The sequence below is a fragment of the Lactuca serriola genome, chromosome 4 (assembly GCF_051521515.1).
Source record: "Lactuca serriola cultivar US96UC23 chromosome 4, Lser_US96UC23_V15, whole genome shotgun sequence".
NCBI classification, from domain to species: Eukaryota; Viridiplantae; Streptophyta; class Magnoliopsida; order Asterales; family Asteraceae; genus Lactuca; species Lactuca serriola.
In genome coordinates this window covers 14,177,352-14,195,122 of record NC_136411.1, presented here as the reverse complement: position 1 = coordinate 14,195,122, position 17,771 = coordinate 14,177,352, and the positions used below count along the sequence as shown (strand labels likewise).

The 17,771-nt window shown below is 38.0% G+C and overlaps 1 protein-coding gene across 1 annotated transcript; it reads left to right on the top strand.

The window, feature by feature from the left end:
- The first annotated feature begins 10,534 nt into the window (after nucleotides 1-10,534).
- LOC145101051 (uncharacterized) lies at nucleotides 10,535-12,678 on the top strand. Its single transcript, XM_079038216.1, has 3 exons — nucleotides 10,535-11,383; nucleotides 11,469-11,632; nucleotides 12,079-12,678. Exons 1-3 carry the CDS (start codon nucleotides 10,687-10,689, stop codon nucleotides 12,511-12,513), a joined length of 1,296 nt encoding a protein of 431 aa, XP_078894342.1. The 5' UTR covers nucleotides 10,535-10,686; the 3' UTR covers nucleotides 12,514-12,678.
- The last annotated feature ends 5,093 nt before the right edge of the window (nucleotides 12,679-17,771 follow it).

Genomic DNA, 17,771 nt, shown 5'->3' with positions numbered 1-17,771 from the left:
GTCCACGCTACACCCAACCACCTGACCTACTGTGACAACCGTCAATTTCCGGTCAAGTCAAAGTCAACTAAAGTCAACAAGTCAAACCGGTCGACCCAATTAGCCCGTGGGTACTAAGGCTTACTTTAGGTAATTACTATAGAACTCGCTATTCTAATGAGAGATCATAAATTGAAAATTCGTACATCCAGATTTCCTTAACCTAAAAATGTGGTAAGTCACGAACCAAATTGATAAAACAATGTTGCATACTCATTGGGAGTGTGTAAGATCCTTAAACATGGCTTAATGGGGCTTACGGACCTTGCGTTGCGGAGCCAAACACTCACAAATGTCACACACGAAACCTCTCTCAATCGTTTTCACTCTATCTCTCTTTATCAAGAATCTCTCCCAAATCTCTCAAAGAATGAGGAATCTCTCCTAAATCTCTCTCCATATGAGAAATCTCTCCAAGAAGGTGAAATCTCTCCTAAATCTCTCCACGTATGTCAAATCTCTCCCAAATCTCTCTTTGTATGAGAAATCTCTCCAAGTATGTGAAATCTCTCCTAAATCTCTCTCCATATGAGAAATCTCTCCAAGAAGGTGAAATCTCTCCTAAATCTCTCTACGTATGTCAAATCTCTCCCAAATGTCTCTTTGTATGAGAAATCTCTCAAAGTATGTGAAATCTCTCTAAATCTCTCCACGTATGTCAAATCTCTCCCAAATCTCTCTTTGTATGAGAAATCTCTCCAAGTATGTGAAATCTCTCCTAAATCTCTCTCAATATGAGAAATCTCTCTAAGAAGGTGAAATCTCTCCTAAATCTCTCCACGTATATCAAATCTCTCCCAAATCTCTCTTTGTATGAGAAATCTTTCCAAGTATGTGAAATCTCTCCTAAATCTCTCCACGTATGTGAAATCTCTCCCAAATCTCTCCAAGAAGGTGAAATCTCTCTCAAAATCTCTTTTGGATTTATTTTGATCATTTGGGGCATCCCGACACTTGACTTGGTGAAAAACCACTCGATACGGGGGGAATCCTTGGAAATTAGCCTCTTAGGGCCGAAGCCTCTCTATAGGGGCCAAAACCCTCTTGGAACCGAGGCCACATAAACCGAGTCTGAGGTCCCTGAGTAGCCGCAGCCATCCAGCCGGAGCCACCGAGCCGAAGCCTAGAGTCGCAACCGTCAAGACCGCAGCCACGAAGCCGGAGCCACCGAACCCGGAACCAAGCCCCGCAGCGAGCTTTGCTTCGGACCGCAGCGAGCCTTCTGCATCAGCAGCGAAACCCTTCAGCAGCCTTGTCCTGAACTTCGGATTTCAGCCCTCCCTTCCCGGTTTTCAATATTTTTAACATTTTAAGCCCGTTTTTAACTATTTTAACGTGGGATTTTCTCGAATAATCATATTTTAACATATAAGACCCTAAATATTCATAATATAAACATATTTTTATGAAAATATTTATTTAAGAATAAAATCCATTAAGGGAAATCATGAGGTGGAGTGTGGATCTTGCCATAATATTTGACACAAACAACCACCCCATGCCCATTCCTTTGACCAGCCATTGTACTCCCCACCACTCCTAGTCACCTCATGGTACCTTCTTACTCATTTCCCAGCAAACCCATGTTCAAAGAGCTGGAAATCCTCTTTCACTCTTCATTTCTCTCATTTCTCTCTCATTTCCACCCAAGGAACAAACACATATTTTCTCTCAAATTCTCTCATACAAATTCGAGATTTCCAAGTCATTTTTCAAGCTTTCCATCTTCATTTGGTAAGTATCATCACTCTCCTTATGGTTATTACAATCCCTTTCACTCAAATCAATGATTCCTTACACAAACTCCATCATTTGTGTGTTAGATTCTCAAATCTTCAAGTGATCCTTCAAGTGTTCTTGAGTTGAACATTTCACTTATTCAACATTCACCCACTGAAATCATATAAGGTGAGTTCATACCCTTACATTTTCATGTTTTCTTAAGTTTTTAGGGGGGGGGGGGGGGGAATACAAGTTAAAACACCAAGAACATAACTAAACTTTTCTAACAACTTTCATCAGAAAAGTTGGACTCCATTCACGGACTGTTTTGGACAACTTAAACATTTTAGTTTTCAAAACTGTTTTAGGTGCAAGTAGTTCCAGTTCTTAGCTTTAAAATGACTACTTGCACATCTCCACACGGTTTTTCTACAATTTATGGTGATTTTTGCAAAACAGCCTATCATTTCAAGAACAAATCCGGACCAGTCTGTGAATATGGACATTTTAACACACGTTAAAGACTTCCAAAAATCATGATAAAAATTTTGAGTAAACTAGACACATTTTAGGAACTCTCAGAATTTACGGATTCAGTTTTCAACTTCGTATGATTTACTATGACTTTGCTAAAACAGCGCAGAAAGGTTAAAAACTAGTTAACAACTTATAACTTTTATAACACTTTGTATTATGTTGAGCAAAGTGTATAACAATAAGTTCTAAATATTGAATGTGTTTCCTTGTTAGTTTATCATCATAAAATGAAACTTAGTCATTCATGATAAGATTATTCATTCATTTAGAACACATATATTAAGCTATAATAAGCATAGTTTATGGATTCATAGCACTAATGTGTTTTCATAAAAGAGTTCTTATACATTACAAACGTTTTGGATAAACTATAATAGGTATAGTTTATGTATCATTTACTTTTCAAACATACTTATCAAAGGTTTTCAGACTAGTTCACGTAAATCTGTTAATGAATAAATTTGTGAGACATTCGCTTCGGGTTACTTCCAAAGTAACAAAGTCAAAAAGTCTTGTAAATTGTAACCAAAGTCTCTTGTAGGGAGAACGTGATAGTTGTGTATAGATCTATATTGGGTTTGACAAACCCACACATGAGCTGCTTGCAACAGCTAGACCGGCAGGTCTGTGGTGACAAGTGTCATTTAACGGCGACGCCTGAAGAACGTCGTATTACGAGGCCGTCTATGTCAAGTATGGTTATGATAGCTCACACGTGGTATTAACAAATCATAAGATTTACGGGTTCTAACTTTAAATTAGCGAGTTATGTCGATTTAGCTCACATAAATTACTTTAAGTATGGAAAAATACTTGTACGCTTTCATATCAAAAAGGGTTTTATGACAATTTAAAATCACTTTCTATCTCAATAAGTACGGATATTACTGTACACTTTCGGTCTTGGTATTTAAGACTACACGTCATTTATTATGGGATGTTTCCCTCAAAACAAAAAGGGTTTTATGTCGATTTAAAACCACGGTTATATCATTAAGTATGGAAAATACTCGTTCATTCTTGGTTCTGGGATTTAGGACCACATAACTTTATAAAGGAGAATATTGGATTTTCTTGGTAACACGCAACACATTACAAAGGACGGTTTCCAAACTCTTTATCTTTAAAACTTATGAACTCACCAACCTTTGTGTTGACACTTTTTCAAAACTACTTGTATTCTCAGGAATTTAGTGAAACAAGAAATCAACAGTGTTTTGAGGATGGGACGATAAGTCGTCAAACAGTTCATTTTGTCATCATAATGTAATTGATTTGAATCATGTAAACATATACTTTGGTGTAACTTTTTCAATTATAATTATGATGGTTGTATTTAATTTGAGCACTATTATACTCGTTGTTGTGATACTATACATGAAGTCCTCCACCCCCAGACGTTTCCACCATCCTTGGTTTGGGGGTGTGACACCTACGTAAAGGATATGGTAAGCACATACCTTGTAATGCTAGGTTTTGATGAAATGTAATTTTGCTTTCCTGCATCCTTAACATTTTATTGTTCTTGAATTTTCACATCAGGTTCTATTTCAAGCTTTTGCACATTCAATATAAATCATGGGGGTTTGTTCACAAATACGGTATCTGGAAGGTCATACATAGATGGGCCTGTGGATCACTTTGATTTTGTGGACATGTATGTGCTTTCAGTCCACGAGTTATATGATATGATGGCAGTTTTAGGGTACAATGGTGGAGGTATAATGTTTTACCATTTCATGATCCCATACACAGACTTGGATAGTGGATTGTTCCCTCTTGGCACCGATCAGGAAGTCATTCAGCTGGCAAGGTATGTGCTTAATCATAAGGAAATTTATTTGTACATCGAGCATGGAAATAATAGAGTAGTCCCTTACTTTAAGTCCCCATTGAAGGTTCATATTGAGGAAGTTGAAGGGAAGCATTCTCCTGAAATGAATGGGGTTAGAATGAAAAGGAAATCAGTTGGGTCATGTAGTAAAAAGTTGGATTTGAATGAATCCGCTGATTTGTCAAAGTTGATTGTACCATATGAACCTGTGATCAACAAAAAACACTTAGTTGATCGAGAGAGTGATCCCTTTAGGGGTACAGTTTGAGGATAACCATGGTAAAAAAGCTGTTGACACAGGGGATGATCACCAACCAAAATGGGATGTTGATCCAGTGGGTGATTATGAGGTAATGGGGGATGTAGACGCAAAATATGGTGGGGAAAAAATCTACTTGATGTTGAGTTTTTTGAGGATGAATACAGTGGAAGTAAGGAAAGTGTTAGTGAGGGTCCTTGGAGTGAGGGTAATATGACAGATGATGAGATTGAGGATGAAGACTTCTTTGTGGATTTAGAAAATATTTTAGATGATGTGGATGTTGATATGAAAGAATTTCATATACATGTTGATGAAGATGTTGAGTGGGTTCAAAAAACGACCAAAGAAGCAAGTGGTAGTGGTGTTGACTTTATAGAAGGTGAAGATTTGGAGGTCATAGACCCATAATCGTTTGAGTCACCTATTGTAGGTGAAGATAACAACAGAGAGAGGATGTTGAGAGACATAAGAAATGCAAAAAGTTGTTCTGAGGGTGTAGTTCATCCAAAGGCTTTCACATTAGGACAGAAGTTCAAAACAAAGAAATACGTGAAAGAATATATAAACAAACATGCAACAGAAACCAAAAGGGATTTACATTTTGAAAAAAATGACAAAACAAATATTAGGGCTAAGTGTAGAGGAGTGGTCTCAAATATAAGTGGTGGGCCATGGACAAAGTCAATGACTGGATTCAAGGACAAAACAATAAATATGAAAGAGGGTAAATGTCCTTGGGTTGTACTAGTGTCAAGACCTAAAGAGACAGATGACTGGGTGGTGAACACCCTAGTTAGTGAACATCGGTGTGTACAATCAAGAACCATTAAATCTTGCCCATATGTTGACTTAGCATTCGTTATTTTGGATAGTTTGGGATTTTCAGTGAGACAACACTTTAGGAGTCAATACTTCAGTTCAGACCAGCATTGCGAGGTGAGTTATTCTCACTATATCAACAGGGTCTAAGGCACCAAGGCCGCCCTTTATCGGATTTGTATATGGGTATTTGCTTGATATGTTTATTGATATGCTAGATTTGTATCCTGGTAGTTAGGATGGTATTATGTCTAGTGACTTGGTTTAGGTCGATATCCTGGTATATAGGATGATGCTATATTAGTGACTGGTTAGGTTGGTATCCTGGTTATAGGATGGTTGCTGTATTAGCGATCTGTTAGATCGATATGATTATCTGTTATATACATGCTAGCGTATGATATTTATGTGCACATGATTGTTTGATTGGTATGGGGGTTGGGTTGAAGCGGGTCCTGCAGACCCAGGAGGGCACATAGTCAGGCCGAAGGCCTGACGAGTGGTCCAGATAGGCTGAAGGCCCCGAGAGGGCAATCCATACGAGATGAGGCTCGGAAAGTGGGCCAGATAGACTGAAGACCCGATGCGGGTGGTCAAGTTATATTGTAGACTCACAGAGTGGATCAGGTGGACTGAAGGCCCGGTGCGGGAGGACCAGTCACACTGTAGACTCGAGATGCATGGCTGTTCTGTGTTTGTTATATGATATGTTTATGGTTGTATGAGGTTGGTATTTTTTAGGGGGGAGGGGGGGGGGTAACTCACTAATCCTTCGAGCTTACATTTATCAATTATTGTTTCAGATACAACGGATGACCGCGGGAAGGCGAAGGCGTGACCGTGCACTTCTTTGATTTGTGACTTTGATTTCTGGGAACTCTGATGTTTAAACTATTTTGAAAACAAATTGTAAGAACTAGATGGTTTTAAATGTTTTAAAAAGTTTTAAATTGACTCGAATTTTATGGGTGTTACATCATCTGTCATATTACCCTAACTCCTACTACCCTCACTCTAAGGACCCTCACTAACAATTTCCTTACTTCCACTGTATTCATCCTCAAAAAACTCAACATCATGTAGATTTTTCCCCTACCATATTCTGTGTATATATCCCTCATTACCTCATAATCATCCACTGGATCAACATCCCCTGTTGGTTGGTGATCATCCCCTGTATCAATAGCTTTTTTACCATGGTTATCCTCAAATTGTACCCCCTAAAGGGATCACTCTCGCAATCAACTGAGTGTTTTTTTTATCACAGGTTTATATGGTACAATCAACTGTGACAAATCAGTGGACTCATTCAAATCCAACTTTTTACTACATGACCCAACTGATAACCCTATTAATTTCAGGAGAATGATTCCCTTCAACTTCCTCAATACGAACCTTCAATGGGGACTTAAAGTAAGGGACTACTCTAGTATTTCCATGCTCGATGTACAAATTAATTCCTTATAATTAAGTAAATAGCTTGCCAGCTGAATGACTTCCTGATCAGTGCTAAGGGGTAACAATCCACTATCCAAGTCTGTGTCTGGGATCATGAAATGGTAAAACATTATACCTCCATCATTATACCCTAAAACTGTCACCATATCATCTAACTCATGGACTGAAAACACATCCATGTCCACAAAATCAAAGTGACCCACAAGCCCATCTTTGTATGACCTTCCAGATACCGTATTTATGAACGAACCCCCATGATTTATCTTGAATGTGCAAAAGCTTGAAATAGAACCTGATGTGAAAATTCAAGAAACTAAGTGGGCCAGGCTGGGTAGCCTGGTGAGCATATAGGGTTTTCAACCCACAATAAATAAGTTTATTATCTTCAACAGTCATTAAACCCGATTACCCGTTCCCGTTATCCTCACCTTACATCCCTAAAGCATCTAGTATAAGGGACCTATCCTAAGGAATTTCATCGGGATGGACACTACTGCTAAGGGGATTCCTCAGTCATAAGTATCCGTAAGGAAACCATGGAGGGATGAGTACACTGGTGAACACATCGCTCACAAACACCTACAGGTTACGAGCCTGATAGCGTTCTACTAGACTTCCTAGAAAAGTATGCGGTCGTCATCCATACTCCGCTAGATGACTGGATCAACGTCAACATCGAGGCCTCTCATCATTTTATTTCATCACACACCAACTATTTCATCTACCCATGTTTTACCTAGCATATAAAACACATATACAACTCATATATGAAAATGGAGTTTTTATCTTTCATACAACACAGATCTCAAGTATAAACCATTCATATATTAGGTTTAGATTTGTAAAGTTCAGATATGAAGTGAGACAGTCTAGATCTGAAGGAAAAAGTTCAGATCTGAAAGAAAAGGTTTAGATCTGACAAAAATACATATACCATATAGATCTGAGGAAAAGTCTTAGATCTAAAGAAAACAAGTTTAGATCTAAAGGAAAAATCTAGATCTGAACGAGAAAGGTCAGATCTAGAAGAAAATGTTTAGATATGAAGGAAGAAATTCATATCTGAAAAGAAAAAGGTATAGATCTCTCATCCAACAAACATCTCAGGTAAACAGACAACATTTATATATACACATAGCACGTAATTTTTATAAAATACTTCATATCTATGTGTAAGATGAAAATGACTATACAGTCACCTGATAATGAGTGATTCGGATAACACTTCATTTCTTAAAATAATCTTCTCTGACGAAACCAGAAAGTTTTCTTGAACACCGGGCTCCGCGTGGGTAGAGTTTCAAATCGAAAAACTCTTTTTTCAGGAGCCTTCGTACGCTCTGGGGCTTTCTTCTAATGCTAGGGAGGTTTCCTAGGCTTCGGGGTGAATTAGTGTGGCTTAGAGAGAGAGAGAGAGAGAGTAGAGTGAGAAAGAGATAGCTTAACAGTGTGAGAAATGTGGCTGCCTCGCACCCCCTTTTACAGGGTCGAGGCCTAGCAGTACGCGGGGCGTACCTCGGATCTACGCGGGGCATAGTAACAAGCGTCAGATCTTCGGTGGAGCATCGTGGCTTATTTCGGACCGCAGGAGAAGTCAAATCGTGCAACGTACTCCTCCTCGTACGCAGGGTGTACTTCAGTATGCAGGGCGTCCGAAGGTACGCTGGGCGTACCCCTCACATCAGCTCACAATTTCTCGTCTCGACTTCTAAAATTCATAACTTTTGCATACGAGCTTCGTATCCAACGTTCTTTATATCCACGCGTGGGTGATACCATACTCTACAACTTTTGTTTAGTCCATCGGCTAATTTTGATTCTATTTTTAAAGTTATATTTTTAACCGGCCGGGACTATAAAGTCCGTTAAAAATTCATAACTTCTTCATCCGATGTCCGTTTTTGTCTGTCTTTTTACTGTTTTGCTACTATTAACGAGATCTTTGATTCTCGTTTAGGTTGTGCCGGCCAAAAATTGACCGATCTCCTATTCGAACTTCGGGCTGTGCACTGCCGATCCGAAACTTAGAAAAATCATAACTTCCTCATACGAAGTCAGATTTGGGCGTTTTTTTATGCACGATCTCGGTTTAATGAACACTACAAATTTTGTTTATATTGATAGGGCTAAAATGTCCTCTATCTCAAATTCACTATTGACGTCACGTAGTGTCGTGTCGGTTTTGTCGCGAAACTTCGACAGGCCATAACTTCTTCGTTATAGCTCGGATTTCGGCTTTCTTTATATCTCTGGAGTCCTTGTCACGACCACTACAACTTTCTTTATAGATATCGGGTTCATCTTGACATGACGGCCCGTCAGAAAGCGGTTTTCCAGTGCTTACGTGCACCACATGCCCAAGATTTTCTTCTTGCTATCCTTATAGATGGGATTGGCCAACATATGTCTCCTGTGGAGTATCGTACTATCCTCAAATATTGACTCATGATTCCAATATTCCCAGCTGACGAGATATGTCTGGTGTATCTCAAGGCATGTTTGAACTCCTTTGGAGAGCATGCAGTTCACTATAAAGAACCCCCGGGGTTCAAATACAGGCACAATATGGTCAGAGATGTTTTGTTCGATATATTTAAGCGTGCAGGAGTTTCCGCTAAGAAAGAGGCACCTGTGAATAGGGGTTTTTACGGGGCGGTTCGGCTCGGATACTAATAAAATTGTGAACCATGACCACGGGGCGGGTACCTTGCATGCACTAATCGAAACCGAACCGTGTGGCTAGAAAACCCGAACCGAACCGAACCGTATGAAGGCGGGTAACCGCGGTTCGGTTTACGGGTACCCGCTAACTGTAAAAAAATAAGAATTAGTCAAAACTACAAAATCCATTTCAACCATTTTATTCGTTAAATCAATCACTCATATAAAATTAGGAAAAAAAAATGAATTCTTGTTACTCAAATATGCATTTTATGAATAAAATACGTAGACATAAAAACCTTCATTATATAAATATTATAAAGTTAATATAAATACATACATTCAAAATTTATGGTTTATGAATCTAATAATTTAAAGATAGCGTTTAAATGAGTTGTGATCCCAATTTTCGTGAGTATTCTTTGAGTACTGTGTAGCTATTGGATCTTATTTGCAATTGTTTAGTCATTTACTTAAGTATTAATTTTAAACTGGAAAACGGACATCATATATATATATATATATATATATATATATATATATATATATATATATATATATATATATATATATACGGTTCGGTTTGGATATCCACGGATATCTAAAGATCCAAACCGTAACTGACCCGTAAGTACACGGTTTTTTCGGTTTCGGTTTATTTCGGTTTTGGTTTTTTTTGGTTCGGATTGGTCGGATCGGCTCGGTTTTGCGGTTTTTTTGCACACCCCTACCTGTGAATTTCTTGACTGACCCGACAGAAGGAAGGTCAACCCTTAGACCGGCTGACATTTTGATTTTTGGATGGGTCGGAGGGAAACATGCATGTGTGGACCTTACAGGGGTATCCCCTCTCGTGGGCTTGAGGGCTGGGGGTTTCACGGCAGGACTGGCTGCTTTAAAAGCTGCTACCGGCAAAGTCGACAAACATGAGAAATCAAACATAACTTATTAATTTATTGATTTTTCAAAAAAATCAATGTTAAAAAATTGTTTGGTAAACACTAAATAATATTTTAAAAAAACCAAAAAATTTCGTTTTTTCTAAAAAGTGCATAAGAACTAAGAAGATACAAAAGGTCTCCCAAAAACACACAATTGTAATAGAATGAATTTAAGGTATGTAACTGTATTTTATTAAAATGTAGGGTTTAAAACTAAAATAACTTTTAACACTCTTCAATTAGAAAAACTCCCGGGATGATCTACTCTCCCCAAGGCCTTTTTAAGTTCCCCAACCTCTTCCATCTTCCTCTCCAAACCCTACTAAAAACCCTCGCCCCACTCTCACACCGCCGTCTACGGTGGGGCAAACCTCCATACTAATTCCCTACTCCCTAGTCGTACACCCAACACAATGGCGTCAGCCGCGGCGGCTTCTGATGTCACAGATGGACCAGTCCTGACTCTCATTAACAAGCGCATTCGTAACCTAAGGAAAAAACTCAACCGTATCGCTCAGCTTGAGGAATCAGTTTCTCAAGGGAAATCCGTCATCAAAAACAAAGAGCAAGAAGAACTTCTCAAATCAAAACCTGCGATCGTCGCCGCTGTCGACGAGCTCGAGAAGTTTCGTCAGCCTTTATCCGTCGCCATTGATGAAGAGATCAATCTTGCTATCAAGCACCGTCAAGTCAAAGCATCCGAAAACAATGGTAAGGAAGTTGATGGTGATAATATAAGTAAAACCCTAGATAGTGCGGAAAATGTAGCGGCGCCGCAGAGTGATTTGCTTGTCGAGGATCTATTGAGCTTGATTTACTTCGGCAGCATGTTTGATGTGAAATCTCAGAGTGATTTCAGTTCGATTATGCTTACAAAGACGCACGAAAGGAACTGTTGCTTGACATACGATTATGTTACCGATGATGCTGCTGCTGTAATGCTAGGAGAGAGGGATTTGGATTTGATCTCAATGATGGGTTCTCTATTGATTTCGAGACCTAGAGATTCGAGTTTTTCACACCAGAATGCATTACAAAGATGCATTGAACACGCAAAGCTTTGGCTTTCCAAGTCTGAACAACCTATTGATTCGAACTCTGATGTTACTTGTAAGATGAAATCTTATTTTACCTAACTACATTGTTTATGTGAATGAGTTTATATTCATTGACACATGTTCTTTACTCTTTACAGATGCTGCTCTGAGAGAGAAGTTAGCAAAAATCATCGGGTCAGATTTCTTCAGAATAACACCAGCGATGAAAGTAACTGCTGATGTAGCTGCTGAAGCAGCTGGAAATTATGGTTTCCAAGTTCCAGTGCAGGTGGAAAACTCAGTTACTCAACATGATCAACAGGTAAAATCTTTGGGTTTCTTTCTAGTGCTGATTTTTGGTGATTTTGGGCTTAGCATTGTAGTTCCCATGAAGGTCTACTCTTTAATGTGGTGTTGATTTTATAAATGATACAGCATATATGTGAGTTTAAATAGACCAAATCAAAACCAATTGTTATTGAAAGTAGTGGAGAATGTTTTACGCCTATATTATCCTCAATGAGTCTTTCAACTTATATCATCCATTCATCTTAATAATATGAATCTTATATACTACTGGTGATTACTCTTCAACAGTAAGTATTAAGAAAAATAACACATGGTTAACATCAACACTAAATGCTTATGAACATTCACCAATGGTGTGTATTCTGTATTCTTATAACCTTAAGTTTCTTTGTAGCCTAACTATTAGAAGAATTAGTCCATAATCACACAAACTTTTTTTTTTTTTTTTTTTGCTTGCAGGAAGATGATGTTACAAATTTCCAAAGAAATGAGAATGGTGAAGAAGAGCAGTCTATTCCAGTCAAAGATTCTCAGAAGGTTGAGGAAACAGCTGAAATATCCGTTGAAACACATCCTAGTGGTGCTGACAACAAGGAACAGTATGTACCTCGCCGGAGCTACCACAACCAAAGAGGTGGTGGTGGTCGGAATGTTGGTAATGGTGGTCGTAGAGGTGGTTATGGAAATGGGCGTGGTGGCCGAAGTGGTGGCAGAGGTGGACCCTACCAGAACGGTGGACGTAACCAGTACAATGAGCAGCCAGGAAATTATTACCCAAGGAACTACAATGGCGGTGGTAGGGGAAGAGGAGGCGGCAGGGGTGGTGGTGGTGGTCATTACTCCAATGGCGGCAACCATCATGTTTCTTCTGGTGCTGAAGTGGCAGAGTCTTGACTGACTTGTACCTTTGGGGATGGTTTGTGTAGGTTTGGTTGGTTATTATAGGGGTTTTAGGTTCTTACTAGTTAAATCTTGTTGGGTAAATCGTGAAAAAATGACCTAAAAATCATTCTCTCTACATATCAAACATGGAATCGATTCTCCTGCCTGTTTTCCCAATGATACCCTTCCCTTCCCTTTTTTTTTTTTTTTTTTTTTTGTTTTACCACAAATGAATGTTTTTTTTAATTACTATTATTTCTTATTGCTATAGGAATGTCAAAAACCCCACCTTGTGGGACCTGCATCCTTGTGGTTTGTTCTTATACCTGAAGGTATGTGGGAAAAATCCCTCACTTTTGTCTGCCACGCCAGTTATTTTCTTATTTTTTTTCCCTTACAAAAAAACCAAATAGGAAAGATCTTTTGTTCTATTTTTTTATAAATATATTTCATTCATATAAGTATTATATTCATTTTATAGGGAATTCAAAACCATGAATTTTTGATATATTTTTTTATAATTTTTTGGTAGGTATATAATTTAATAAATATTAAAAAAATAAAAAATAAAAAAACCTAACCACTCAAATTAGGAGACAAAATATGGGGTCTTTATCACTCGCTTCCTTCCCGAACCTCCTTTCCGGTAGAGATGCTGTGTTCCAATGTGTGGGAACACCTCTCGCAGCTCCTTTTTGTAACGTTCCGTCCGGTCTTGGACCATCCACTATATTCATCGTTAACTGCAATGGTGGTGGTGCCACATCAACCATGTGGTCTTTCGTGGTATACATAACAATGCATCATGACTACTACCAACCACTAAACTTCAGGATGGTGTTCGTGGTTAGTGACCGTTGCCACCTAGACCTCGAAAGGTTTTGTGCTATGTATATCAATGACCTTACAATGTTTTTGGGTTGGGTGGTTTAAACCTGTTCAGTTTTCGAGGGCAGGATGGCCGCACTCTGTCCCGAATATCTTGAATGGAGCCCTCAAGTATTATCCTATATTTAACTATTTTATTTATATAAATAAATATTAAATTTAGATTAACCATTATGGAATGTGTATGTGTTGTATCTGAATAATTAGCATAATGTTTAAGACTTTAGACAATAGGGTGGAAGAATATGAAATAAAGTTAAACAAGGGATTTCAGATCAAACGAAGGTGTGAGAGTGGTTGGGGAGTTTGGGGTTAAGGAACCAACGGAATTAGAGATAGTGGCGAAGGAGGTTACTTCATCATGTTTGGTCCTATTGACATCTTTAGGCAAAATGTATAATACTTTTTTCTAGTTTCAAGCTTTTTTTCTTATTATTTTAATCATTTAAATCATTACCAACTAAAATCATTATATACCAGTGATTTCTAGTTAATTATGTTCTAAGTTGCATTTTGTCGTAAGGAAAATTATAACTTTGAATGGAACAAATAACAAGCTAAAGTTTAACGTTGTGAAATCCTCGATCAAATTCTTTCACCGTGAATGCGTATTGGTTTATTATAAAAAATGTTTTTTTTTTTTTCTTTCTAATAATCTCATATAAAAACATAGACTAGGGGTACTAACAAAACTTGTAATGTCCCATTTTTACAACAAAATTTTTATTCATAATTGAGATAAAACACCATTTTCATAAAACACAAGTTAAGAAAACTCATTTGTTCAAATTACAAATTATATAAAAATCAGAGCATCATAATAAATGCGGAATACCAATGTTGCTGATGAGTATACACTCACGTCTCCGCCTTCCCGCGATCATCAAAAGTAGCTGAAAAACATTTAATCCACAAGTGTAAGTCAAAGCTTAGTGAGTTTCCCAAAATATTATACGCCACAATATACATACTAGCATATACACATCGACCTTCAGTCGTGGACTGGTCCACCCTTGGGCTTCAACATAAGTTGGCCCGCCTGAGTATCTTGGCCTACCGTACACAAACAACCTCCTCAACTCCTCACAACCAAACAAGGAACAAACAGGAAAGTCTAGATCAATAGCCTGTATGTTATCTTACATGAATACATACAACCCGTATGATATTTACTACAATGATTACCAATCCTAATGATACTCTAACCAGCATATCACTACTCCTTTATATCCTATCATGCAAGGATATACACTGCAACACGTAGTATAATGAGGAAACTCACCTGAATCGAATACCTCATGAAGCACAACAACACTCTCAACTCCTCGCACTGATTTGACCCGCAAACCAAAAAACCTAAATAAAGATCAATCCTCAATCAACAACCAAAATCCTTGAAGTTTGACCCACAGTTAAAATAGTCATAATTCAATAGTCAACGATTAACAAAAGTCAATGATCAACAAGTCAACAACTACCACGTTGTGCCAAGCTCTCGGCCATGTCGTGGCCAAGTCAGGACAAAATGGTTGAATTGCAGCATGCCACCACATCATGGCAAGCTCTTGGCTACGTCTTGGTTTTAGGTCAGAAGCCATTTTTTTCATTAAACACTTAATCCGTTCAGATTAAGGCTCAAAACTTCATATCTATTCTTCTCAATAACTTAATGGATAAAGTTTCCAATTTTATCCATTAGGAAATCACCACAAAGCAAGATCTACAACCCTAAGTCCATTAAGTCCCCCAAAGGTCAAGTCCTTGTGCATGGACTTAAGGTAATTCCAAACATGGCTCTTTTTCTTACTCATCATAAGCATAATGACCATTAGGGTGACATAGCAAGGTTTGGAGTTCCTTAAACTCTAAGAGCATCCATTCATCCAATTTAAGCTCAAACTTGCATCTAGAAGAACAAGGTCAAGGTATGAACTTTATACTTCAAATAACTCAAAAATCTGAATAAGATGATGGATTCAAGCTAGCTCCTTGCTTCCTTGCACCAAAATGGGGTTCCTCTTTCGTCAAGCTTCACCAAAATTCAAACAACATGTGCTCAATCATGGATGGAGGCTAGGGTTTCGTGTTGGAAGGTTGGAGGCTGAAGAGGATTACCTAATCCTTGAGTTTAAGCCTTTAAATATTGAAGAAACTCTGAATTCCATGGGCTTGGGTTGCAACGTTCATTACGTCGTGGCTATTCTCTTGCCACGTCGTTGTCACCAATTAAAACATATTCTTTATTAAGCAACGTCCCACGTCGTGCTACACTTGGGCTAGCAAACCCAATATCTGATTTAAGCCCAATATCACCCTAAGCCCAAACTCTTAATACTAATCCCAAGAACCTTATTCCTTTTGATCCAAACTCGATCCTTTAAGACCCGAGACAGATCAATTACAACCCGAATCTTCAAGTTAAGATTCTCTCGAAAAAGGATGTTACTGATGGGTTTGAGCCATAAGAACTTTCCTATGTGCACATGCAAACCCTAATTGCTTGGATCTAGGTTTCTCTAATTGAACATGCAATATATCCAAGACATTCATGGCTAGATCTAATGTAAACTACCAATCAAAACATATGAAAACAGATTTAGAATTGTACCTTGAGTTACTTGCTTGAAACCTTCTTCTTCTTTGGAGCTTAGAGTCACAATTGTCACTCCTCTAATGGCTTACAAACACCAACTAGCAAGAAGATGATTTGAGAGAGGTAAGGAAGAGGGAAATCGGCTCTAGGGTTACTCCAATAACAAAGGTGTCGATTTCCACAACCCCAAGGGTCTATTTATACTGTGAGCTCCTAGGGTTTCACCCTAAAACCCTAATTGGATAACTTAGCCTCAAAGCAATCCAATATCCCTCCTAGATAAGCCTTGGATGATTTCTAGGTTATCCACATCCCTAAAATCGCCCAACCCATATCCATAAGGATTCTTAGCTCAAAATACAACTATCACACATTTGACAGTTTATACCCCTTTCTTCAATTAATCTCTTTAAGTCACCAAATTAATTCCTAATTAATTTATGACTTATATTAATCAAATTAATATTATTATTCCTTTAACATATTATTCTTATAATACATTAATATAATAATATCTCTTCTCTCTATATAAGTCACCCTGTCAAGTTGCTATGGTGAAGGCAACCCAAAAGGACCATGCACAATCGGGTCAAGTACTTACCAAATATAGTTACAGCCTTAGACACTAATCCAACAGTCTCCCACTTGGATAAGTCTAGTAACTATAAATGCAAATACAATCTGATCAGCAATCGTAGCTCTCAAAGATGCTGTCAACTCTGATCTTATCAATAACCTATCCTTTAGATAAGGGATCGTACAGTCCTCTGTTTTGATATCGTGCAGACAATTTCATGAAACATTGTCATACTTATTGTTCAGCAACTATTTTTCTCGATCTCAGATTTATTTGACATAGAACTTAATTGAACACATCAATTCAGTCCTGACCGGGCCCGACACATAAGTCAAATCAAATCATCGAGCGGCCGTGATATCGTTTTTACCCTCTTAGGATAAAAGTAACAGATAAAACTCGACTTATATGCATCTACTTATCGACTAATCAACTATACACAACAATGCGTTTTATGACATCAATTTACTGATGCGGTTTCGCATTATCAATGTACAACCAATTAGTAAATAATAAACCATGTATCTATGTTTTAAGACCATATGATATTATCGTCTTGCGATCACCTCAAAGTGATTCCACCAAGTGTGGGTTTATTCCAATGCTCAAAACTTGTTCATAAGCACTCATGAACGTTGCAGCAAACCTTTGCAATGTCTAATACCATTTACACAATCTACACACCAATTCATGACAATCTTCATTCATACCTACTTCCAACATATGAACGATTGTGGACCATTCGAATAATTTGATTATTCTTAACAACTTAATTATTCAGGAAGTCAAAACACGCAAAGTGAAACAATAGCTAAACAATTAACATAAGATAGTAACTTTACTTATAAACAATACTCTTTTATTTAATCATCAAATGTCAATTACATTTATCTATTACATGTTTCTAAAACTATCTAATCTAAACTAATATCATCTTTCAACCCAATACTCCTAGCATGCTGCAAGTGCTTAACTCTGCTCAGTCCCTTCGTAAGCTGATCTGCTGGGTTATCTTCTGATGATATCCTCTTAACCACGAGGTGTCCTTCTTCTACTCGATGTCTAATAAAGTGATATTTTCTGTTGATATGCCGAGATCTACCATGATCCCTCGGTTCCTTGGTCAAGGAAACCGCTCCTTCATTATCATAGAAAATTTCCATGGGATCCTTTATAGCAGGCACAACTCCAAGATCGCCAATGAAGTTCTTC

Excerpts from the sequence above, each read along its gene's own strand:
- LOC145101051 (XM_079038216.1), top strand. The coding sequence starts at position 10,687 with ATGGCGTCAGCCGCGGCGGCTTCTGATGTCACAGATGGACCAGTCCTG. Across the intron at positions 11,384-11,468 it reads TTCGAACTCTGATGTTACTT|ATGCTGCTCTGAGAGAGAAG; the intron begins GTAAGATGAAAT and ends TACTCTTTACAG. Across the intron at positions 11,633-12,078 it reads TTACTCAACATGATCAACAG|GAAGATGATGTTACAAATTT; the intron begins GTAAAATCTTTG and ends TTTTGCTTGCAG.